The sequence below is a fragment of the Pyrgilauda ruficollis genome, unplaced genomic scaffold (genome assembly GCF_017590135.1).
Source record: "Pyrgilauda ruficollis isolate IOZ18807 unplaced genomic scaffold, ASM1759013v1 scaffold13, whole genome shotgun sequence".
In the NCBI taxonomy this organism is placed as follows: Eukaryota; Metazoa; Chordata; class Aves; order Passeriformes; family Passeridae; genus Pyrgilauda; species Pyrgilauda ruficollis.
Genome location: NW_024511432.1, coordinates 1,501,764 through 1,528,005, shown reverse-complemented (window position 1 = coordinate 1,528,005; position 26,242 = coordinate 1,501,764). Strand labels below are relative to the sequence as shown.

General features: G+C 46.8%; 1 protein-coding gene across 1 annotated transcript in view; it reads left to right on the top strand.

Annotated features, from left to right (window-relative positions):
• Positions 1 to 3,354: 3,354 nt before the first annotated feature.
• Positions 3,355 to 26,242, top strand: part of LOC121348784 (hepatocyte nuclear factor 4-beta-like) — a 28,462-nt gene continuing 5,574 nt past the window's right edge. The window contains exons 1-8 of the mRNA XM_041458677.1: positions 3,355 to 3,469; positions 9,350 to 9,554; positions 11,419 to 11,513; positions 19,723 to 19,829; positions 20,821 to 20,976; positions 21,645 to 21,732; positions 22,948 to 23,100; positions 25,195 to 25,431. Of these exons, the coding sequence (XP_041314611.1) occupies positions 3,355 to 3,469; positions 9,350 to 9,554; positions 11,419 to 11,513; positions 19,723 to 19,829; positions 20,821 to 20,976; positions 21,645 to 21,732; positions 22,948 to 23,100; positions 25,195 to 25,431 (1,156 nt within the window). The remainder of the gene's footprint in view (positions 3,470 to 9,349; positions 9,555 to 11,418; positions 11,514 to 19,722; positions 19,830 to 20,820; positions 20,977 to 21,644; positions 21,733 to 22,947; positions 23,101 to 25,194; positions 25,432 to 26,242) is intronic.

The following is a 26,242-nucleotide window of genomic DNA, read 5'->3' as shown; positions in this document are numbered from 1 at the left end:
TTCTTTCTCCCTTCTCCCCTTTCCCCTGCACCCTGCAGCTATATCCAGCCTCAGAATCAAAGCAGGAATAAATGCGAAACACATTGAAAAGAGGATTATGTGCATATGGAGGAGGATTGACATCCATTTCCAAACTGGGAAGATTGAGTTATACCAGTTTTGCCCTTGGTTATCCACCTAAGATGCCTGTGCAGGTGAGTGAACGCCTGAGCACCCAAGGAAGACACCCTGGGAAGTGTCTCAGCACAAAGTGTTGGCCAACCTCTATGGTTGTGTTCAAGGGTCCCAGGACGAGGGAAGAGATGAGAATCTTGGCTCCATGTTTCAGAAGGCTGATTTAATATATTATGATATATATTATATTAAAATGCTGTACTAAAACTATACTAAAAAGAATAGAGAGAAAGGATCCATCAGAAAGCTGGAAAGGAAAGGAATGGAATGAATAACAAAACCTTGTGACTGCTCACAGCCTCGACACAGGTGGCTGTCATTGGTCATCAAGTAAAAACAATTTCACATGCTGGGTAAACAATGCTCCAAATCACATTCCAAAGCAGCAAAACATGGAGAAGCTGAAGCTTCCCAGCTTCTCAGGAGAAAAGATCCTGGGAAAAGGACTTTTCATAAGATATGTCTGTGACAAACCTTACAAACCTCTTCTCAAGCCCCTCCTTTCCGTGGCCACTCTCTGGGAAGGATCTGAGTTCTCTTCCCATCTCCCTGGCTGCTCTGCCAGGTTGGTTCGTGGCAAGGCAATAAGAAACCAGCTGGAGATTCCTGGCTCTTGCTGGGCCATTGTCACTTCAGTGTGACAGTGAGCTCAGCAGATGTGAGGCCACCTCTGGGTGAGTTTGATTTCTCCTGATATTGATAAAAAATCAGCCCCAGCCTTGAGTAGGTCCTGGTTGGATTGCAGCTGTTCCTCAGAAGGTGATGTAAGAAAAGGGAGAGGAAAAAGAAGAAACTGCCCAAACCTCAGCAAGGTTTTGTCCATCTTCAGGGCTGCTTTTGTGCTGGAGTGGTTTGGAGCAGGGTGCTGACATCTGTTTGGAACAAATGCCACGTTCTGTCCCTCCAACACCACTCTCCACAAGTCAGTCCTGATTATCAGTGTGGATGTGGTGCTGAAATTTGGTCCTGAACTACGAAATTTGCTCTATAACCTTTTGTCATTCCCAGAATGAAAATTGTCCAAGCACATCCTCATCCCACAACTTTCCTTGGAAATTATCCTCCACCCTCACATCAGACTGAGGGATGGAAAACATTGAGAGATCTCTAAAGCCAACAAGATCAGGGCAGGAGCCCAGATTTCTCCTCTCTGAGCCACAGCTGCCCAAAAGCTTGATAAATACCAAAATGGCTATTTTAATGGTGAGAAATCATTAAAAAAAAATCACCAAAAAAAAAAATAAAACCCCAAAACCTTAGAATTGTAGAAATGTGAAAAATCTTGCTGTAATAGTAGCAGACTGCTGAGAATCAGGCAGGATGGTGCCCACAGCTCAGTTTAAAAAAAAAAAAAAAACAAAACAACCAGATTAATGGGCATAATCAAGCCTGACATTGAGTAAGAGGCAAGAACAAGTAATCAGATCCCAACTTAGCTGATGCTGGCATTACTGGGAGCCTGGGGCACAGTCCAAGGATAAAAACATAACGTCTTATCTGAGCAAGGACTCATTTGTGCACCAGGTTACAACACGTCCTTAAAAAGGGAAAGAAGGAAAAGGAAAATATGGCACATGAAATTATTTTATTTCCCAGAAACGATAAGAAAGTAAAGCTAAAAGTTTCTACACCCAATCTTTATAGAGGAAAAGCCTATCTAGAGTTAACCCCTTACAATGTCTACTGTAAAGCCCCAGGATACGGAAAAAGATATTAAAACAAAAAGTGAAATGGGGATTAAATCAAATTAGTATAATGAAAGCAATTAAAGATCCAGATTTTGGAATAATTCTTGCTATTTGGAGATTGCTGGGATCCTTGAGGCCGGCCTGCTCCTCGGTTCAGTGAGAGTTCAGGCAGTCTGGCAATCCCATCCTTTTGGCCAAGACTCCTTTTCTGGCAACATGTCTCCCTGTTTCTCAAGAACTCTTCTTTTTCTCCAGATTCAACAGGATGTTGACCTGGATGTCTCAGAACAGCTCATGGAGAGGAAAGACCCTCTGACACAAAAGCACGTCACTGGAGAGGGAGCTGTAATGTCAGGGAGGGCATCTGGAAGATCAAAGTGGGAATAAACTAATCACTCCAAGCTCTATGGCTTTGCATGGCTGAGTTTCACTTCCAGCCTTTTGAAGCACAGCTCATGGGCTTTAACAAGGAAAGAACTTTTGTGTAAAATTCAGTAAATCGAAAAAGCTGGTTTGTGTAAAATTCAGTAAATTAAAAAAAAAACCCAAAAAACCTCAGACCAAAGAACATGGGCCTGTAGGGGAAAAAATGGAATTTAATTTCTGTACTACAGACCTTTCCCAGAAAAGCCAGGAGGGGGTCAGCGTGAAATGCAACACCAGACATCTGGGAGGGAGTCTGCCCAGTCCTCCCAGCCTTTTCCATTTCCATCATTTGCCATCGTTTGAAACTTTCCATGATGACAACTCACCAGCAGAGCCCAGCTCTTCCCCAGAGGGAGCTCTGGGACACTGGGGCTGCCTGGAGTCGGGAGGAAGACACAGGTGAGAGGGTGGTGAGTGGAAGTCACCTCCTGCACCTCGCCTCTGCTTTTGGAGCAGGGTGAGACCATGTGTACAGCCGGAATGAAGCCTCATTTTCCCCTTCCAGCTGCGACTCGAGGTGTGAGCACTGTGGTGTCTCAGGGAAGTGACTCAGGTTCTCAATGCTGACCTGCCTTAATGGTCTTCATTCGGTAGGACATTGATTTATTGTCCTCACGAGCCTCAAGTGACACCGTTTGCTCTTTCCCCAAGGGCTGGTAGGCCAGCAAGGTGACAACTGGTGACTGGAGGTGACCACTGCTCTGCTCTGGGAGAGTGACACATGTGTGTGACGGCCTCTCCTCAGCCCTTCTCAAAATGTTTGTGCAGGGCAGCCATAAATGCGGCTGTATCGACCCGAAGATGCAATCCAAGGCGCTTGAGCCTAGGCCTTATCTACATCACCTTATCAGGAGCCAGAGAGCGAGATGCACCCCGGGAAGGGAGGGGACTACGCCAGAGGGTTTGGCCTCGTCCCTTCTCTTCTGGCACGGGGAGGGACTGCGGGCAGAGCTGGGTAATGATTTGTCATCGCGAGGACCGGGGTGTCTCTCTCTGCAGAGGAAACCGGGGCCGTGATTGACAGTGGGGCTGTTTCTGCCACTTCCCCCGCTGCTGTCAAGTAATAATGAAGCTTTGTCAGTCCATCATGGACATGGATATGCCAGATTATGTCGACTCCTTGGACTCCTCTTATACCATGCTGGAATTCGACAACCTCCGCGTGCTCCCCAATAACACCGGTGAGATTCTTGTTCTTTTTCTCTTGAATAAGCTCCACTACTTTTGCTGTAAAGCTGGACACAGAGGAAAGGCTGGTGGGAGATATGGGGCAAAGGGTGGAAGGGGTAATATTTAAGCAGCTGACCTGTCAACCTCTGTTGGATCCGTGGTTATGCTTGGGCTGAAACATGACCCCTTCGCTGGTCGGTCCTGTTTTGGGTTATTCTTTTCATTGGTGGGCTGAGCGTCATGCCCTGAAGAGCCCACCAGGTTTTGCAGGTGTTGGTAGAGGTCTTCATGGCATACCCTGGATTTGTCCTGCTGTATTGCATATGAGAGGAGTTATTACCAATATTTCTCGTTCAAATGTGTGTTCCTTTCCCGTGTACGACTTCAGTTGACATTTAATCCTCGGGAAAACATGCTGTCCCAAACAACATTTGTCCATGACCGTGTGCCCTGTTTGAGTTGGTCCTGGGAACCTGAATTGAGAAGCAATATCCAAATCATTGCTAGCTTTGTGTTCCTTTTCTGGCTACCATGATGGTCCAACAGCTTTTAGGGCACAAAGGACTTGGCTGGGAGGCGGGAGTGTTTATACGCCGAGACTTCCGCTTGGTTCGCAGGAGTAAAGCGCTTTGTGTGGTATTTAATTTTTCTGCAGTCAAAAGTACTCTGGCATAAAGTGAGCTCCATCCTGTGAAATCAACTGCTCGCTGTGTAAAAATAAAGGGCATTTGGTCATCTTGCCCGAAACCATTTGTGCAACTGAATGAGATCCGGGCATTAACGATCCCTTTGGAGAGTTTTGGCAGGCTTTTAATTTGTTAAGAAGCTTAGTGAAATTAAGATGGGATTTTCACATTTGCTCATTAACTGGCTTATCCAAAGAAATCAGAGTTTCAGTAGGGATATCACCTACAATATAAAATTATTAGACTTACTATTGTGGGGCCTGGAGGGAGGTCAGAAGACAAGTAAAGTTAAAAGGCCCAAAGGAACTTGAATTTAAAATTACCTTCTGTAAAGCTCTGGCTGTCCCCAAATCAAGGATTTTCGATATATATAATTTTTGTAAGCTCCAGCTAGACTGGATCTTATTTTTGCAGAAAGTTTTCCACCTCCCATCCTATTCCAGAAATGTCATTTAACACAGATGTTTTGCTTTGTCACTTCCCGTTGAACAAGAAGATACTTTTCACTTTTTGAAGCAGCACAAATTTCCCTGAAATTCAATATAATTTTGTAAACGAACCACCAGTATCTGTTTGGGCTCTCTGTTGATTCATGCAGTAGAACTGACAGGTTGAGTTTTTTTCTGAACTTTATCGAACTCAGTATTGTGTTATTTGTTTAGCTGTTAATGACTAACCAGCTCTCTCGGGAAGTAGCTGCTTTGAAATTAGCTTGTTTGTCTTGTGTAAGTGTCCTTTTCTATGGTTTGTAAAAATAACTTCAAAAAATACATGTAATGGCCATGCATGGAAATCTATTGCTGTCCAGCTGAGGTAATTCAAAATCAGAGTTTCCTTGTGGCTTCAAAAATATTTTAAAATTTCTTAGAATCAAGAAACAACCTCATTTTAGGTATTTTTTTAGAATTATACTGGATTTTTTTAAGATTGCTTATATCTCTCCTAAGGTTCATCTGTGTTTTCCCTAGTAAATGATGACAGCTTTGCCCTCTATAAACATGAACAGGAAAGGATGAAATATTTATCTTGGTGGACTCAGCTCAGTTTCTTACCTTCTGAACAATTCCAAAAGTGAAAATTGGACTATTTTCAAATAAGGTCATGCTTTCTTGAAACCAGCACTTTCCTTCTTCAGAACATTATTTCATCAAAATTTTGGGTGGAATAATTCTGTGGAGCACTTCCTGTGCTTAGATGTTTCTTCTTCATGAAGTTGCTGTCATTCTGAGATTTGCCCAGATATTGGCAAATTGGATTTTCCACCTTCAAATAGCCAAATATTTTAAGATTAATTCAAAATAAAGAATAGAACGCTTTATGGGAGTGATATAAGAAATATGTAAGGTTTAAATAGAAAGACTGGCAAAAGCAAAGGAGCAAAAATCACTGCTAATTCTGTCTTTCCTATGTGAAATATGTGTTGCAACAGCAGAATTTTTCCCATTCTGTACAAGTTTGTTTCCTTCACCTTGGCTGGCACTAGAACCCACATTTTCAGTTTTGATGTGTGGTTAGTGGCCATTCCCTCACTCTCCTGTCAGAGCTGTCTCATATTGGTGAAGATGTGAAGCACTGCTGCAATGCAGCCCCAATTCTTCATCGGAGAGTTGGGGAGCGCTTTCTGCCAGGGTGGTGCTCATTGTCCTGCCTCAGCCCCACACTCCACACTGATCCTTGGGACCCTGGCACGAGGTTGGTGAAATCTTTCCCAGCCCTGCAGGAGTCTGACCCACTTCAGACCGTGCAAAAGCCACCAGAGATGTTTTGGGAGTGATTTATCATCCCTTGAGCTTCCAGTGCCTGAACAGCACCTTCATCATTGCTCCTCTAGGATTTGGGGTCACTAAATCACAGCTATGTTCTGTATCTCAAAAACTCCTCTATTTGCTAAAACCTGATGTAGAAAGAGGCTGACCCGCACGTGGCCAGGGTTTAAACCCCCTCCTGCCCTACATTTGTGTGTACAGGTTTCACAATACTGGCTTTGGCACCAAGTTTGGCTGCGTGAGTTCAAGCCCTAAACCCACACTTGTGACCTCTTCACATTCTAGCCCAGCACATGTAATTTGGGGATTTGTTAACTGCAAATTATCTGCACCAAAACTAGGATTTCCTGGTAGATAAAAGCCACCCTGGAAAGTATTGCAGGACAATTCTCTTTTACAATGTGCATCTAGAGGAGCTGTAGCCAGTAAAGGAACTGAAAGGAAAAGCAGTGCAGGGGTCAGGTATGATGAGAACATCCTCAGTGTCATTCCTTATCACTGTAAAACTGGCATTATCATCTCAGCCCTGGTTAGACAATGATTAACATACAGAGGCAGTAGGTACCAAAAAATCTGTGTGCATTTCAGTTGTGAACTTGGCTGATCCCAAATCTGGGGAAGCCACCGGGCGCTCTTCTCAGCCTTAGGGAGCTCCGTCTGCACACTGACCGTATATAACTCAAAAAATGGTTAAAACTTCAGATATTTCTGCCAGTGAACCTTGGGGGCAGCCCCAGTGAGGGGTCTGGCCACAAGCAGAGCCTCAGCTCAGCCTGGGAGCACAAAAAGTCAGGATGAGTTGTGGTCTCTTCCTGGAGAACAAAATCAAGTGCATCTCTCCAGTGGAGATGGCAAAGGCACCGTGGCAGAACACAGGAGCTGCTCAGATTGTCTCCCTGTGTCAGGCAGGGATGGAGCACACAAAGCAGATCCTGGCCTTCCTCTGCCTTTCCTCACAGAGATCAGCCCAGGAAAAACCCAAATGTTGGGGAGGTTTGAAAGCTGTCTCTTGAAAGAGTCTCCTGGTGCCTGTGATTTCAGCTGTGCTTTGCTCTTCTCTGACCTTATTCTCATTTGGAGCCCATCATTAGCTGGTGACAGGATTTTGTAATTAAAAATTGTGATCATAATTAACGTGCGTTCTAGATTAGGGCTTTCCTTTTATTTTTTAAAATTTCTGTCCACGTTCAGCCAATTCAGCTGAAAAGGACACGTGGCTCCCTCCCAGAGTTTGAACTTTTAGCTGTGGAGCTGCCCTAACACAGAGCCACCCAGCTCACTGGTGATTTGTTTGTGCTTCCATGGATACAAGTGAGGGCAAAATTTGGTTTGCTAATTTCCAAAGGCCTTCACACACACAGTGCTGATGGTTCCCCTCCAGCAATACCTGGTTTCAGGCCAGATTATTAATTTCTTCCTTATATCAGCAAGCAGATCCTCATGTGCTACTCGCATAAAAGGAAACAAAGTCTTTTCTGGTGTGTATATACTTTCCAGCATCAGGAATATTCTGCAGTCTGGACCTGGATGAGGGGTCTGATGGAGACCTAAACTGTTTGACCTTGGCTTGATTCCTCTGAAGTCTAGAGAAAGCATGAGTGGAGTGAAGAGGAAATTGGCTGCCTTATCTTTATTTCGGTTGTGCAAATTTTTAAAATGGAATCCAGCACAGTGCATTTGTTTATGGTCATGTGCTCCTTCAAAAAATGGATGGAGCAACAGATGCCCAAATGTTCTGCAGTTATCCTCAAAGGAATATTCTGTACTGTTCACTTAATACTAAGTTATTAAGTAACATAAAATCAAGAATAATTGGAAAAAAAAAGCTAAAAATCAACCTAATTTGCCATTAAACATCTCTGACATAGACAATGTTCCCAAAGGACCCAAGTGTCACTTCCTGACAAATGTCAGGGCTGGGAGAATCTTACACAGAATTTGGGAAGAGACAAATCTCAATTCCTGTCATTATGACCTAGGAATGATTTTGGTGCTGTCATTATTTCTTACCATGTTGCTCCCATCTTATTGTAACCCACTTATTTACTCATCCATATGCCAGAAGGTGAATATGGACCAAAAGGGTTATTTTAGGAGGTGACAGGAAGTCTGAACTTTGCATTAGTGAAATCTTGGCTAAAAATTCTTAGTCTCAGCCTTAGCTAAGAAACTATCCAGTTTTTAAAAAAACTGAAGCTTTGTTGGCTTTGCTAATTTTTATTTGGGGGGTGTGGGGTTGATTACAATTCTTGTTGCACAGCAATACTTTCACTATAAATTTTTATGTGTATTCACACACAAAAATAACCTTCTCTCTCTCTCTCTTTGTATACGTACATTCTGTGCGTGGATTACCCACAGCTGTTTTTATGCATTATGGATTAGAAAACTCTCTCTAGGCAGATCAGGTGGCAATTCCTCCCCTTTGAGCAGTTTTCTCTAAGAAACTGCTGAGCTGAGTTTTCCCATCTCTGTTGGGAGGGTGTCCCATCCCAGAGACACATCAGGGTGTGCCTTGTCCCAGGGACGTTTCTGAGGTCACTGGAGCATGAGATGGGCCCCCCTGGAGCACAGAACATGCTCCCAGAGGTGTGATAAATTCATAAAATCATCCTGCAGCGAGTGCCCAGGTCAGGCTCTGCAAACAGCTACAAACACTGTCAGCTGCCCTCTTTGTGAGGGTCTCCTCTCCTTTCCTTCCCCAAGCTGTGCCTCAAATTGGGAGGATTAAGAGGGCAGCAAGTCTGGTTGTTAGGGCAGAGGGAGAGGTTTCAAGGGGAGTTTTCAGCAGTGTGTACACACAGGGGTAGAGCTATTCCTGCCCCAAACGAGTGGGTGCAAATGGAAGACATGACAGAGGGTGTTCATATCACCTAATTTTCAGTCCCTAATTTAGAAGTCTGATCTTCCTGCACACCTCTGTTGCTTTCTAGTGGAAAGCAGTGAGCCTCTTCAGAGAGAATTTCAGAGGAGGGACCACACTCAGAACTCATGTGATGCCTGTGGGAGCTGCTGTCTCTGCCTTCCAGCTGCAGAGGAGCTCTCAAGAGCAGTCTTTTATCTTCAACACCTCTGTCATGGGCATGAAGTTGTTCATCCTTTCTGTCTCTGCTGTTTCTTCTCTGCATTCTATTTATTTGAGTTAATGAGGTTTTTTTTCCTATTTTCTTCTGTGGACACCATCTTTGAACCATGTTCTCCAGGCATCACATTGAGGAGGTGGCTCCCCATCCCTCAAAGACAAAAAACTCACATGCAAGTGAGGTTTCTTTATACCTCTCCAGGAAAGCAGCGATAATTGATAAATTCTCAAGCGCAGTTTGGGCTATGCAGCTTGAAATCTCTCTGATCACTCAAGTGAAGAAAAACACCAATACCAGAAGCAAAGGAGCTGATCTTGGGACGAGCATGGCCATAAATTCAGAGGTTTCCATCGCAGGGAGTTCTAACTGTCCCCGTTCTCTGCCCGCAGAGGCCATCGCGGCCGAGTCAGCAAACACCAACCTGCTCCCCAACGGTGTCAACTCCCTGTGCTCCATCTGTGGGGACAGGGCCACGGGCAAGCACTATGGGGCCTCCAGCTGCGACGGCTGCAAAGGCTTCTTCAGGAGGAGCGTCCGCAAGAACCACGTCTACTCCTGCAGGTACCGAATTTCGGCAATTAACAAATGCGATTTATCAGGGAAATGGTTTGGGGTGGGGGTCAGGGAGTCTCAAATGCCAATTTGCCACGCCGTGGAGGCCACCAGTAGGACTGCAGTTTGGTTTACAAGGAGTAAACTTAGTCTTATCTTTAAACTCAGTCCTATCTCATTTGAACCCTGAGACCTTCTGTGGCACCGAGTGATGCATTGAGTGAATTTGCCATCACTGCTTTCCCCACAGGGTAAATTGAGGGAAAATCATAGACCTGAGAATCACAGAATGGAATAGGTTGGAAAAGACCTTTAAGAATCTCAAGTCCAACCCCAAAACTTGAGGTTTGACTGATGTGTAAAATACATAAATACAGACACTGGGTGTGGAGTGACACCATGACCTCGTCACAGCCCAGCACGGGGAAGCCAAGGTGGCAAAGGACCAAAGCTCCAGAGATTTCATCTTTCTTGCTTTTCCTGGTAAAAACAACAGGCATCCAAGAATCTGTCATCTCCAAAGCCCTCTCACAGCTTCTCCATTTTTGTTTTGAAGTACAATAAATTATGTACACTGACTTATCAGTGATGATTTTATGAATATTCTGAGAAATATGTGTGGACCAGAGATGATTCACATCCACTTTGGCACGCAGGTATACATTGGAGAGAGATTTTTGCCAGGAGGAGGCTATAAATTATAAAGCTGCTATCTTGATTGACCTTAGAAAAATGATATTTATTTTAGCACAGGAGAAAGTGGAAAGAAATCCCAAACATCAATACACTTAAGCCTTTCATGTCTAGTTAAAACCTGGAAGTTTTCTTTCTGTTCCAAAGCTTTTCCTCCTCTAAGGACATTCCAAATTTTTCCAATGAGAGTCGCCCTACTTGTTCAAAATGTTCCTGGTGCCCTTATCACTCCAGGACACACCAGCCATGAAGGACACCTGAGGTGACAGCAGTGTCCCCCTGCACAGTGCCCATCCCATGAACTGTGGGATTCCTGCAGGAGGAGATGAGCTCTATAATGGTTTATTTGAAATTTCAGCTGTCAGTCTCCTGGGAGCGGAGCTGTTGCCTCTCCCCAGGAATCCATGAATCTCTGTGATATTTGGCAGCTCAGGGAAGATCCACAGCATGGAAGCCAAGCTTGTGTGCAAGCCCTTATTTGGTGAGCTCAGCCCAGCTCAGAGCTCTGCTTATGGCAGACGTGAATTCCTCTGAAAGCTTTTGGGCCTTGTACCTTTGGCTTTTTACCAGTCTGGGAAAGTGCCTCAGCTTTCACAACCTGATGGTCCCGGAGCAACCCAAATCTCCTCTCCGTGTGGAAGATTCCCCGTCCACTGTTTTGCCATCCATGGGGAGAGCTGCCAAGCCTGTGTGGGCCACCCCTGGCACAGCACAAAGGTTCCTAAATCCCCATGGAAAGGAGGAGGAATTAGGAGGCCATGGGTCTCAGAACAAGGCCGCAGACTCAATGGGCTTGTGGCCCATAACGCATTTTATTCTACGCAAAACGCAGAATAGTTAACAAGTGAAATCAGACAAACCCCAGTGCCAAACACCCAAAAACTGTCTGGAAGTGGGAGATGGAGCTCCTACAAAAGCACAGCTTGGGTCACAGTCATGTTTTCATGGCCAAAACCATCCCAATCCCTGCAGGGTGGGTGGTCTGCAGCCGCTGCGCTCCCAGCTGGAAGGAGCGGCGGTGGGGAAGAGGAGGAGCTGGGCCAAGCCAACCTTGATTCAATCCATTTCTGGCAAACCTTTGACTCTTCTCGAGGATCATGCAGTGTGGAGCTCGGGGAGGTCTGGGGCTGTTCAGTGTCACAGATGGTTGCTCCACGTTGTATTTCCCATCTCCTCCCAGGTTCAACCGACAGTGTGTGATAGACAAAGACAAGAGGAACCAGTGCAGGTACTGCAGGCTGAAGAAATGCTTCAGAGCTGGCATGAAGAAAGAAGGTGGGTGCAAAGAGACATTTCCAGCCTTCCTGCTGCTGTCCTAGGACCTGTTCCACTGCAAAGCATGGTGGGGAGCAGCAGCAGCACTGGCTGGAGAGATGATGATTGCGTGTCACAGAGAGATATTTTTGTTGCAGCTGTTTGCCATTTTATCTCAATTTCAGTGAGAGCATGGTGACATTATTTAGGATCATGCAGTGTGGAGCTTGGGGAGGTCTGGGGCTGTATTTGGGGCTGCTCAGGGTCACAGATGGTTGCTCCACGTATTTCCCATCTCCTCCCAGGTTCAACCGACAGTGTGTGATAGACAAAGACAAGAGGAACCAGTGCAGGTACTGCAGGCTGAAGAAGTGCTTCAGAGCTGGCATGAAGAAAGAAGGTGGGTGCAAAGAGACATTTCCAGCCTTCCTGCTGCTGTCCTAGGACCTGTTCCACTGCAAAGCATGGTGGGGAGCAGCAGCAGCACTGGCTGGAGAGATGATGATTGCGTGTCACAGAGAGATATTTTTGTTGCAGCTGTTTGCCATTTTATCTCAATTTCAGTGAGAGCACGGTGACATTATTCACCCATCCTGTGAGGCTGGTCTTTTAGTTCTGGGAAAAGGATGGGCTTCCTCAGGGCTTATTTGGTCCCTAAGTGCTTTACAATAGCAATTTCCTCTCTCCATACCCACTGGTGTGGCTCCTAATCCCACCTGTGCCAATCTCAGCGAGGATCTGCCACCTCCAATCTCATAAATGCCATCAGTTTGCTGCTTCAGGTGGTGTGGTTGGCTCAGCTGATGCCCACGTAGCTGCACGCAAGGGCAAGGTACAGCCTGAGCACAGAGCCTTAAGGAGTGGGAGCCTCTCCATGGCACAGGGCACACGGGCAGAGCTCCAGGAGCAGGGTGACTCATGTGTCCCCCACAGCTGACTCATGTACCCCAGCAGGGGACATGACTCAGAGCAAAACCCTTAGGTCGTGCTGCTGGTGACAGGGTGACTGTGGAGCCAGCACCAACACTGAAGGGCCAATCCCACACTGGCCAAGGCTTTTTGTTGCACTTCCCATCATCTGCATTGAGGGGGTGCAGAGTTGTAGGTTTGGGTGCCAGTGACCATCAGGATGTGCCCTTTCCAAAGGAAATGCTGTCATAGTGCCTAATGCTCTGCAAGGAAAACCCATTTCTGTCAACCTGTGCCTACATGCAGCTTCCCTGGGAAATTCTGAGATCTACCACAGCACTTCTGACCTCTGCTTGTCCAGTTCTGCACATTGGGAGAGCGTGGATGATCCTGTTTTATTGTGATTGTCCTTGTCCACTGAGTGCCTGACAAAGTGGGGGCCCAACCCACCCAAGGTGCAGGTTGTTGGGTGATGGTTTCACACTCTTCACCCTTTGTGCTGTTTCGCACTCTTCACCCTTCATTTGTGCTGTTTCCCAACCCACTGGCAGCTAAAAGATGAGGGAGGTAGAAAGGAGCTTGGAAGTTTCTTTCCATGTCACCAAGTTCACCCAAGGGGTGGAATTGTGGTCCCACTGAACCCAAGGGGAAATTTGCCGTTGATTTCTTGTAATTCATAAGATTTTACTGGTGATTAAATGATCTTTCCCATGTTCTGACCATATGTTTTCCTGGAGAAGAAGGGTGTTTTGAAACCATGGATGAAGTAAAAATGCCAACTGGTTTAATTTAGGAGAAATGGAGTAAATACAGCAGATGGAAAAACAAATAGTCCTCAAATTAATGAAGACAAAATTGAAGCTGATTTGGTCAGTTCTAGATGGGATCAAGCCAACTGCCAATGCAGCAAACTGCACTGCTTGGACAGGCTGAAATCATCTTATCAGATCTATTCTTTGAGCTGAAGCATGATTTTTATTGGTTTTTATGGTAAAAGTTATAAAACCTTGGCTCATGCCTCCATCACTGAGTGCAGCTTGATGGGAGATGACTCATTTCAGGTTCCACATCGTCACATTCCTTGAAACTTTTTTATGAGTGCAGTCAGGTTGTGTGCTCGGAAAATGCTCCTGTGTTTGGCAAGGAAGATTTTAAAGCACCTTGAGCAACTGCTGTGCAGAAATTAGCTTAGCTGACCAGAGCTCTATCCCGAGCACATGTGCAGGACTGGGAAAGAAAAATTCTTGCACAACTGTGTGCACAAAAAGAACACAGCTATTTGCTTTTGGGTGGTTCTAGATTAATATTAAACAGTATTGCGAAGCGTTAGGGAGGAGGAGAAGCCATGTCTTGGATGGGGCACTACTGGAGTGTCCAAATATTTGTACAAAACCTTTTGGAGCGTGCAGGGGTTGGTGCTGGGAGGTGGCAGTGGTGACATCCACACTCCACATCCGTGCTCTGCTTCCCAGCACTGGCACAACCCTCTTTCCCTGGCACATTCCTTCAGGGCCAGCCCTTATAACGGCAGTCAGAGTTTCCAGGGTGTGGCAATAGCATTGTTTATCCACGGCAGAAGGGAAGGAGCTGGAAGCGATCCTTTTCCCAGGCTGGCTGTGACAATACACCTGGGGTGGGGTCAGCGGGGCTGTGTCACCCTCGCCATGCCCCACTGACCCACTGCTCGGTGTCTGTGTGCTCAGCCTCGGAGAACTTGCTGTTCCCTGGCAAAGCTAACTGATAAACGGGAATTTTGGATCCAGAGGGATTGGGTTTTGTTGTTTTTTAGTTTTTTGTTTGTTTTTTTTTTTTTTTTCCCTTTTGGAAACTTTTCTAGCGAATAAGGAATCACAAGGAGCTGTGCAGCCGGGTAGAAAGGAAATTTCTCCCTGAAGAAAAAAACATATAATACAAATACCTGAGCTACACAGTGACCAGATCTGCCTGAGGTTGCAAGATTTAAACTGTGTCAGGGGAGGTTTAGGTTGAATATTAGGAAAAGGTTCTTCTCCCAGAGGGTGGTGGGGCACTGAACAGGCTCCCCAGGGAATGGTTGAGAAAATTACCTGTTGATCTTTAGATTGCTTTGTCTGTCCAGCCTGAATTCAATCCTATTTTCAAGAAGGACCAACACTGGCCTCCACAAGAGGTTTGTGAATTGGCATGAGATCCAGGTTCCATCAGCACTAATGAGAGCAGGGAAGGGACAAAACTTGAGTCTTGTGGAAAGTCCAGTTCCCAGATTTCCTAGAAAATAGCTCACTCAGAACTATCCCAATTGCATTTTTGGTATCAACAATTCACTTTAATAACAACCATTAAGGTTAGGATGAGGGGAGGGGGAAATCCTTGTCTGAACAAAAAAACCCTTTTATGTCCTGAGCACCTTTTGTGATCAGGATCTAAGATTTTTACAGGAGAGTCACTCCTTGATTCTTGTGTTGGGGTTAGGGCTGGGGCTGTGCCAGAGAGTGCTCTGGATATTTTGGGGATTTTCTGGCTGTTCCCCCTGAGTTCCTCTGTCCTCAGAAGGTTCAATTTCTATTGTCTTGCACAATGCTACCAGACAGGTTTTTGGCCACTGCAGCATCAGTGGCTGAGTAGAACACCAGGTACTCAAACACCCAGAGAAAACAGGGGGATTCTATTTTTAGCACCTCCCTGAGATCATGTTTAACCTGGAATAAATCAGCAGGGTGTGATTCCTCAAGTGAGCCAGGTCATCTCCTCACATGGAGCTGAGTGCCTGAAAACCTGGAAGCCTTTTGAAAGGCCAGCACTGCACTGTCAGGACTCAGCTTGCTGGTGGGGGGAAAAATTGAGGGGTTAATATTTAACCTCTCATCCCCTTCAAAGTAATTTATGAATGTGAATGAACTTCTTTAGTTTTATGCAGAAGTAAAAAGAATTGTTATATCACTCACTGCTGCAACAGTAAGGAGGAGGGAGGGTTTGAGGGTTTCTCTTTATTATTGTGAAATTGGACAGGTTTATAGGACAGTTTTATTAGTGCTTCACAGGGCCTCTATCTTGTTTCATACCTTTTGTTTGCACATTTCTTTGCCAGCTTTCAGAATGCTGGGACTGCAGTTTATTGCAGAGAATGATGGAAAAGATAAAGGATCTTCTCTGCCTTCAGTAGTCATAAATCAGCCCACAAGCCCATGAAAGGATTAAATGTACATGTACCATTGGGATTTATTTGCAAATAAAACACACCACACCTACAAAATCTGAGGTAGCTCAGGAAAAAAAAAAAAAAAGATTATTTGTGGATATAAATTAATCAGGCAGCAGGAGGAGTAAATCTGTCGGTGAACACAGAAACACTGTGAGCACTGGTGAGTGCACCACGCAGGGACTGCCCCCCTCCTGCTCCCTCTGTGCCATTTATCACTGCATTTCCAACCCCACCAGCAGTAACTGAGGCTGGTTTTAGTGGAATAATGATGGAAACAGTAATTCCTGTGTAGGCAAAGCTGGAACTTCCTCACTTGCTGTGGAAAGTTACTGGTTTGCTGCTCTCCCAGCGCCTGTGCCCCCATTTACTGGGCTCCCTGGAGGTTCCTCATCCTGCATGGCAAGCAGTGAGGACAAACAGTTTGGGAAGCAGGGGCTTGTTGCAATCCCACAAACCCTGCTTGCCCAGAGTGTCCAGCCTTGCTCTGGGTGACAAAACCCCTCCGAGGGCTCCCCTGCGTCACAGGGAGGAGATGTTTGTTTTCCCATCCTCTTCCCACAGCCAGGACAAGTCCCTGGAGGGAGACACGAGCATCCTTCTGCCCTCTCTCCCCTTTCCCTGTGGGAAAGCCCAGCCTGGGGCCACGCTGTCCCTGGCCAGCACCATCCTGGGGACTCGTGTCCCTTCTTGCAGGGCTGGGTGGCTTTTTGTGGTGTTTTCTGGCTTTGGGAATGTGCAGAGAAGGGTAAAAAAAAACAGGGAGCGAAGATTCTGCCAGGCACTTCTGGAAATAGCAGCCCTTTGGGAGACAGAGGGATTCAGCAGTGGGTTTTTAGTCCTTCCTGCAGGTTTGTTGAGTTTTATTGACAGCAAAGCCAAGATGACACCTGAGCCCAGCACCCCCAGGGCCAGCACGTCCCTCGAGCACTCCCACTGCCTCACCAGGAGTGACCTGTCCCTTCCCTTCCACAAACACAATAAATACAGCAATATAATCACTGCACAGTAATAGATTAATTTTTGTGGCAGGTGAAACATTAACTCCCCTTTGTATCTAATTCCATCACATCTCGGGTGCTTTCAGCGATAACACCCAAATCACCTTGAGAAAGTCACTCTGTACCATCCACTTGCACTGGAAGATTGAGCTTATCAGAGCATGAGGGAAGCACTGAAATATGTGCCATAAAAAGGCTGGGGGGAAAAACAGGTTGAGGCTTCTTAAAGGAGTCTGTCATAGGGTCCAGGTCTGCCTGGCACTGGAGGATTTACATAAAATCAGATGTGTAACTCGATTGGAAAGGCAAAACCTGTCCCTTTGCTTGTAAGTAGGCAGAGATGCCCGCCCTGAGAGCATGTGGGGGAGCATCTGATACAAACCCAGGTGTAGAAGCTTGGATGGGGATTTTACAAAATAGCCAGTGATGACACAGATGGGGTCAGGCTTGTTTCCCCTGAGATGCTGCCACTCACCTTTCTGGTGGACCAGTAAAACCCTACAAAGTGCCAAGATTATGGTTCCTATAACCACCTTCACCTTCAGGCTCAGGGCAACTTATGCTGCTGTCTGAGGAGGGTTAGCAGAGGCTCCCAAAAGCTGTGCTGCTTTTTCTCTAAATTGATGACAAATTGCCTCTCTGCAGTGGCCCCAGCCTGAAAATGCTCCAGGGATGTGTTTGTGTGTGGCACCTTTCAGAAATGGATGCAGCCCCTTGCAGGCAAGGCTGGCTCTGAGGCACAAAGTCAGATCCCCACAGGCTGATCCTGACTGACAGCAAGGCTGAGCCCCAGATCTTGGAAAATAAGCCCTGCACTCCTGTTGATAAGGGGAGGCATTGATTTTTGTCACTGGTGCTTGTTTTCTGCCCTTTTGCTTTGTTGGCCCCTCATCAGAGGCAGGTTAGGAAAACAGAGCAGTGGTTGGACATGAGCAGGCAGCAAAAAACACCTTCCCTTAAACTGTGCAAAGCACTGCCCACGTTTTTCCTTCCTATGGATTCCCAGGAATGAGTCCTGATGCTCTAAAACAAGACCCAGCAGCAAGGCAGAGACTCAAAAGAATCATGGCAAAATAACTCTTCAGATTCTGCAGAAAGGGGAAAAAAATTGCAAAAATCTTCCCAAAAGTGGCCACTTTTGAGACAAACCCCCAGTGTTCTGCACCCAAGGGGTTAAAGCGCAGAGTGAGTCGTGCTTTGGCAGCTCTGTTTGAGTCATTTCTCCCCAAAAAAGTGAAAGGAATCTGGGACTGCTGTGTGAAGGAGGAGGGATGTGCTGCCCTGTCACCACATGAACCTTCCTGCTCCCTCTGCCTCAGGGACATGGCAAGTGCCTTTTGAGCTGTTTGTGGCCAAGGTCTGTGAGCTGCCAGGAAAACACTGAGTGTGTTCAGGCTCCTTCCCCCAGCCCCGAGCTGCTGGACAGAGGCAAGAGGGGCTGGGGGAGAAACCAGCACTGAAACCAGCTTGGGTTAAATCAAAATTTTCTTTTTTTCTCTGCTGCTGTTTCACTCCATGGCTGCAGTGGAGGTGAGTCAGCTCTCAGAAACTGCTGCAAAAATGAGCTGCTGAAGTGCAATCCATGCCTGCTGTTCCCTGGGCTGATGGAGCATGAGGCTGGCTGTGGCTCGTGCTTCAGGGGGAAGGATGGTTTAAAGGGTGGAATGGGCCTCAAAAATCAGTGGGGGTTTTTCCAATTCATCATGGCATGTCCAGCAAAGGGTCTGGGCTGATCTTCACTCCTCTGTGGTCCCTGCAGTGTGTCCAAGGTCTGTGGTGTTGCTGTTCCAGGACTCTGAGCTGGTTTCCAGCAGGGATTTGCAGCAGCAGGGCTGGTGACAAACCCTGGCTTGGTGCTGTCCTCATGTGTCACTGCTGTTGGGGATTCAGGCTGGCTGAAACCAACTGTGTGATGGGCAACACTGAGGGAATGGTTTAAAGGGGGATTTAAACTTCCTTTTCTTTGAGCTTCCTTCATGGAGTGACTCTTTCTGTGCCCCAGGAGTGGGGCTGTCCCCTGGGGTCACCACCTCAGGGGTAGGGGACACTCCAGGGCTGCTCTGAGGTGGCATCAGGGGATGTTTTTCCAGCCCTGCCATGAGCAGGTGCAGCCCCAGGAGCACCCTGCTGTAGCAGGAGCCCAGCACAGGAGCCCTCAGTGCAGCCACGGCACAAAGGGTCCCAAAGGCTCCAGCACTGCCAGGTGGAGAGAGGTGACACCAAACCCCCAAATTCCCCGAGCTGCGTCAAATCCAGCAGGACCAGCAAACACCCCGTGGGTGTTGCTCTGACCCCCACATGGCCTCATCCCCCTCTCGTGCTTGGCCTTGTCCCTCTGAAATGGCCCTTTTCCCTCTCCAGAGCCTGTTTATTCCAAATCCAACCACAGTGGAGGGTCCTGCAGGAGCAAAGCCCCAAACACTCCTGTTTAGGGACCACAAGGAGCAGAGCCACTGCCTGGGGGGATTTCTCACTGCCACAAGCACTGGGAGTGTTGCACTGACAGAACCACTGGGATTTTCTCACTGCCACAAGCACTGGGAGTTTCTCCCTGCCACAAGCACTGGGATTTTCACTGCCACAAGCACTGGGATTTTCTCACTGGCACAAGCATTGGGATTTTCTCACTGATACAACCATTGGGATTTTCTCACTGCCACAAGCACTGGGAGGGTCTCACTGCCACAAGCACTGGGGGTTTCTCACTGCCACAAGCACTGGGATTTTCTCACTGACACAAGCATTGGGATTTTCTCACACACACATTGGGATTTTCTCACTGACAGAACCATTGGGATTTTCTCACTGCCACAAGCACTGGGAATGTCTCAGTGACAGAACCATTGGAATTTTCTCACTCACACAAGCACTGGGATTTTCACTGGCACGAGCACTGAGAGTGTCTCACTGCCACAAGCACTGGGAGTGTCTCACTGCCGCAAGCACTGGGGGTTTCTCACTGCCACAAGCACTGGGATTTTCTCACTGGCACAACCATTGGAATTTTCTCACTGCCACAAGCACTGGGAGTTTCTCCCTGCCACAAGCACTGGGATTTTCACTGCCACAAGCACTGGGATTTTCACTGCCACAAGCACTGGGGGTTTCTCACTGCCACAAGCCCCTCTCTCTCTCCTCTCAGCCGTGCAGAACGAGCGTGACAGGATCAGCATCCGCAGGAGCAGCTATGAGGACAATGGCTCTCTCTCCATCAACATCCTCACTCAGGCTGAGGCCATGGCACAGCAGGTAGGACACCTGGGCACAGCCCCTCCAAACGGGTCCATGGCCCTCAGCAATCCCAGCCCACCAAACCAGCCAGGGTTTTTTCTGCCCTTGGATGGCTCCTGCACAAACCCACAGGGAAGAAAATGCAAAATATCCAAAAGCAGACAGGAAAAAAATCCATTATCAAGGCCATACATGCTGCAGGCAGCAGATGCACCTTTGGTGGGAGGTAGAAAGCTGAAATTCCAAGGGCTGAGGGATATTGCAGAGCTCAGGTCCCCTCTTCCCCCAGCCTAAATTGTTGCTGCACCCCTACAATCTCACTGCATTCACACAGAATTTTATCCTTCCTCACTGCACTCTGTCCTGCTCTGAACATAATATTCCAGTCATGGTTGATTGTATCTCTCCTCATAACTTCTTTATCGGGGCAGAAAAATAATGTGAGTAAATCCACTGGCCTTCAGCGACGCTGATTGCTCTTTTATTTCATGCTCCACCATTAACTTCACCCTGAGCGTCCTTTAAATTCTTATGCAAATACCCTTTCCCCACTGAAACACACGGCCCAGATGTTGCACATTACATGCAGCAATGAGCCCACTTCCTTTCAAAAATCATTGGTTTTAACCCTCTCCCTGCCAGGCAGCCCTGTAGAGATCCAAAAGGATTTTGTCCCACCTTGGGGGAGAAAAGCTGGATGCATTTTGTCATTTGCCTGGCAGGAGGGATTGCTGGGAAGCTGAGACACGGTGCTGCTGGCTGCTGCTAGGGATGGGAATGTTGATTTTTGTCCTGGAGAGCAGGGAGGGAGGCTGAGGAGGGCTGGGTGTGTGTTGGGACTGAGCACCACCTCGTGGAAGCTGCTCCGTGGGCTGAGAGTCGGACACAGCTGAGCACAGAGTGTCCAACCACATCGGGAACATCTCCTCAGGGACGAGTCCTTGCTGTGGAGGGTGACAAAACAGCGCTGATCTGGTGCAGACACAGCCAAAACTGCTTTCTCTTTCAGTATTTATCCCTGAGCCCCGTGCACAGCACAGACATTGCCATGAAGAAGATTGCCACCATCAACGACGTGTGTGAATCCATGAAACAGCAGCTCCTGGTGCTGGTGGAATGGGCAAAATACATCCCAGCCTTTTGTGAGCTCCCCCTGGACGACCAGGTAAAACCCAAAGGGCCTTCCCGGGAAATCCAGTGCCTTTGGAAGGAATTCCCAGCTGGGCTTTCACGGGAGGATCTGGCATTAACATACAGATCACCCTATGCAGAGTACAAACAGAAGAGAAAGAGGGACCAGTTAAAAATAACTTCAGTAGCCAAAGTCCCTCAAAATATAGATTTGGTCAGTCCAACCTGCATTAACATACAGATCGCCCTATGCAGAGAGAGAAAGAGGGGCCAGTTAAAATAACTTCAGTAGCCAAAGTCCCTCAAAATATAGATTTGGTCAGTCCAACCTGCAAAAGATCCAGTCAAAAAATTCTGATTGTGTCAGGCTACTGCAGTTCTGAATTACAAGGCAGTTCTGATTTTGCCTTTGCTGGTACTTAATAATTGAATATAGAATCCGATTATTTCATAAGAACTCAAATTACTCAAGGGCCTCTTTGCTCTTTTAGTCAAAAACAGTTTCTCGTTTAGTTTGCCACGAATGTAGCACTTCTCAAAGTGAACATACACTGATATTTTCTAGCCCTGAACAGAACTTTATCTGTAGATCTGCCAGACCTAAGCAAACACCAAATGGGGCTTAATTAAACAGCAACAGCACAGCACTCCATCCTCTGCTTTTCCAATAAATCTTATTTCTGTCTCCTGTGCCACCTCCAGGTTGCCTTGCTCAGAGCCCACGCAGGGGAACATCTGCTCCTCGGGGTGGCCAAGAGGTCCATACCATACACTGACTTCCTGCTGCTAGGTAAAGTCGTGAAACACACTCCTGCTTTTATAATTCAGTCATTTTCTGCATCCCTGAGATCCCCTCTGCACTCCTGGGCGTGGGCTGCACATCTGGGTGGAGACACAGTGCTGGAGTAAAAAGGAACAAGTAAATTCACTGGGTTTTTTTTTTTTTAACTGTTCCCTCACTGCTTTGAAATTGTGGATGAGAAAGCCCCAGGATTTAAATGGCATCTCAAATTGGGTTGTCTTGGTTTTGTATCTGAAATTGCCAAGGCCCAAGCAATGAGGTATTTGGGTATAGATACTTAAAAACTGATCAGAAATGGCTATTAAAAATTACAGTGCAAATAGGTGTTTCCTTTTATAGGAAAAGGAAAATTATTTATTTTTCAATTTATTTATTATTTTATAGGAAAATAGGTGTTTTCCACCACAGGTGGGATTGTTCTCAGAAAAATGAGAATACTGACCTAAAAGCTTCTCATTAAAGAAAAGAGAGAGGGATAACTTTGTGTGAGAAAAGAAAACCAAAAATAGAGATGCAGCCCTGCTTACAAACAGATGCTCAGTGTAACACAGGGCAAAGCAGAGAAGAACATGGAGCAGGCTGTGTGCACAGTGTGGGTGCACTGACGTGCAGCTGAGATAAATGAGGAGCAGGGGATGAGATCTGGGCTTGCTTTTCTCTCGTGGATCAGATTATAAAGCTGCAGACTGGAAATTGCAAATGGCACTGGGACTATCAGGAAACCCTCTTCTGGGAACTGTGATTGTGTTCAACTGTCCCAGGATGAGGGAAGAGATGAGAATCTTGACTCCATGTTTCAGAAGGCTGATTTATTATATTATTATATTATATTATATTAAAATGCTATACTAAAACTATACTAATAAGAATAGAGAGAAAGGATCCATCAGAAAGCTAGAAAGGAGTGGAATGAATAACAAAAACCCATGACTCTCAGAGAGTCCACACAGCTGGACCACGGTTGGTCATTAAGCAGAAACAATCTGCATGGACCAATCAAAGATGCCCCTGTTGGTAAACAACTTCCAGCCATCACAGCCATCAGACAGTTATTGTTTACATTTCTTTTCTGAGGCTTCTCAGCTAGAATAGGAGAAAAATCCTAGCAAAGGATTTTCATAAAACATCACAGTGACAGGGAACTGCTGGATGAGACCAGGGCTAGAGACAAAACTTGATGGGGAATTCCTCTTGTCTTTTTAGGAAATGATTTCATCATCCCAATGCACTGCCCAGAGCTGGAAATCGCTCGTGTGGCCACCAGAATCTTGGACGAGCTGGTGAAGCCCCTGCGGGACATCCAGATCGATGACAACGAGTACGCCTGCCTGAAAGCCATCATCTTCTTTGACCCAGGTGAGATTCCCTCTGGCTGCCAAGCACAGGGCTGGCACAGCAGCTGGGGCTCTCCAAACTCCAGGAAAACCCCTTGGAAGCAGCTCTACATCTCGTGCTGTAATGAGGAGCACTCAGTGGTGCAGTTTTAAGGCAGAAGTGACCGGTTCCTGAGTGTGAACTCCAGCCAGGCTGATGTGCAAGGCTCTGCAGGCCCTGGAGGAGTTTGGCTGCTGCAGGAGCTTGGCTTTGGGAAAGCCCATCAGCCTGAAATGCAGGAGATGATCATTAAGGACATACATGCCTGTATTAATTATGTATGAGCAAAGAGAGCCAAACAAGCAGCAATGTGGAGCGTCCATAAGAGTCCAGAGAGCACCATCAGAAACCACAGAGAGCTGGGCAGCTCACAGTGCCCAGAAACATCAGGGATCTGCTAATGGGTCTTGCTGGAAGCCAGCAGCAACCCAGGGCAGGGCTGGTCCACAGCATGGAGAACAGGGAAATACAGAGAAAAACCAATTTGTTTTGAAGCTTTATTCCAGAAGCACAGGGGTTCTGCCTTGGCCAGGGTTCCAGTGGGTATCTCTGGAGCTCAGGGAGGAGATGGGAGAACAATCCCAAGTCCAGACAATGCCCTTTTGTCTTTTAGCATGAGAAATCAGAGTGTCATCCATTAATTATTGGGTTTTTTGCTGTATTCACTGATTCAAAATCAAGATCCAGGTGTTTCAGGAGCGTCATGGATTTTGGCTCACCAAAGCCTGCTGTGAACATAGGAAGGGTGCTTTCATCCGATTGATTTTGACAAATTACCTTCTCAGCTGATCAGTGTCTCCATGCAGGGTTAGATCAATGTGACAATGAGGTGCTGAGGTTTCAGCTGGAAGGAGGGAGCGTGAAGTTCATCCATGCTAACGAGCAGGAATGTCCTCAGAGCTCCGTGCTGACACACAATCATTTGTTAACCACTTTATCTAATCTCTTGGCACTACATTCCCCAAAATGTGGTGCCTGTGGATTCTTTGCAGACAGTGAAGGAAATGATGCAGTGATGCAGAAATCTCAGGTTTAGATAAGAGCAGAGGCAGGAGTGGAAGGCTGTAAATGCCAGCACTTCACCCGATCCAGGGACAAATTTATTTGCTTAAGGAAAGCTGGACCAGTGGTCCCTGAAAAAAACCATTGACCACAGGTCAAAGACAGGAGAGCAAAACAAGAACCTGATGCTGCAGCAAGTGTAATCACAACATACAGGCACTAAAACTCCTTGCATTTAGTGGTGGCAGTTGTGACTCAAAGTTTTCAGGGGAAAATTCCAGGCTGTTTCCTTGGAAGGATAAATATTTTAACTTCTAAATGTTTCCCCTTTGCTAATGGCAGTAGGCAGACACATCCATGTGAAGCAAGCTCCTATTTTCTTACTTATTTTCTCTCCTATTTTCTGACAGTTTCCCTTCAAAGTCTCCTCCAATTACTGTTTCCCCTCCATTCCACTCACAATTTCCCTGTTCCATATGAGATGTGAAGCAATGGCAGCCCAGCCTGCCAGCTGATCTTGGAGACCCTCTCAGAGCATCACTGCCATCTCATCCTTTTCCCTGCACACAGCCCCCCTGTGAGAAATGCTACTCACTTCCAAAAACTTAGAAAGGTTTATTAAAACCTTATCAAAAATACAACAGAAGATAGATAGATTTTTCTCTATTCAATTGAATAGAGGAAATATTACAGTGCCAGGAGCAGAGGATTTTCCCCATCATGTGTTCACCCACACATGGAGGTTTTGCCTTTTAACCCTTTAGCCGCTCCCAAAGTTCTGTCCATCGACTCCTTCATTGTCCAGTGGTGGAGATCACTGCCTTAAATCCTGATTGGAGATCAGCTGTTACCATAGTGACAAGCCCTCCCAAATGTCCCAAACCCAGGCCACCCCTGATAACAACACAAGGGGGTAAAACATAACTATAAACCTATAAAACTTAACAGATATACATGATATTTGCCCTTTTAATTGTGAGAGCCAACCATGGCGTTACTCACCTACCCCACTGCCTGACAGGCCAAAACCTGCCTGCACAGGCCTCCAATTAACCCCATTTCCCTCTGTCCCAGACTGCAAAGGGCTGAGCGAGCCGGGCAAGGTGAAGAACATGCGCTTCCAGGTGCAGGTGAACCTGGAGGATTACATCAACGACCGCCAGTACGACTCGCGCGGCCGCTTCAGCGACATCCTGCTGCTGCTGCCGCCCCTGCAGAGCATCACCTGGCAGATGATCGAGCAGGTGCAGTTTGTGAAGCTCTTCGGCGTGGCCAGGATCGACAGCTTGCTGCAGGAGATGCTGCTGGGAGGTACGAGGCTGTTCCGAGGAGGGGCGGCCAAGCTGGGTTGTGTTAAAGCTGTTGTAGGGCTTTGTGTCTGCTGGGGGAGGATTGTAGGAATGTGCTTCTTGTTGATGGAGTGACAGAATTGTCCTATGTCTCCTTAAAAAGGAAGAAAGCCCAGAAGTTTCTTTCCTCAGTTAGCAAAAAAGACACCTGATAAGACCTGAGGGACTTTCAACTCAAACTTTTGTGGGGTGTTTTACCAAGAGCAAGAACCTCTTGCACCTAGCTTGGTTTTTCTCTGTAAAGAGCTTTGTTATTTTGCCATTTATTAAAACTTTTCTGTTTCCAACACTACCACAGAAGCCATCCTGCTAATTTTATGCCTTCTAAGGTAGCTGAGCTATCTTGGGTGTGATGTAGGTCTCAAGAGCTTATAAGACCTGACTCAAAGAGACCATATATCAGAGGATGGAGGGAAAGGATTGGGGGTGTTCAGCCTGGAGAAAAGGAGACTCAGGGGTGACTTTATCACTCTGCACAGCTCCTGAAGGGTGCCTGTGCTCAGCTGGGGCTGGGCTCTTTCTCCAGGCAGCACTGACAGAACCAGAGCACACAGTCTGAAGCTGTGTCAAGGGAAATATAGGCTGGACATTAGGAAAAAGTTTTTTACAGAAAGTTCTGGAATGGCTGCCCGGAGAGGTGGTGGAGTCACCATCCCTGGGTGTGTTTAACAAAGCCTGGATGTGGCACTGGGTGCCAGGGTTTAGTTGAGGTGTTGGGGCTGGGCTGGACTCGATGATCTTGAAGGTCTCTTCCACCTGGTGATTCTGTGAAT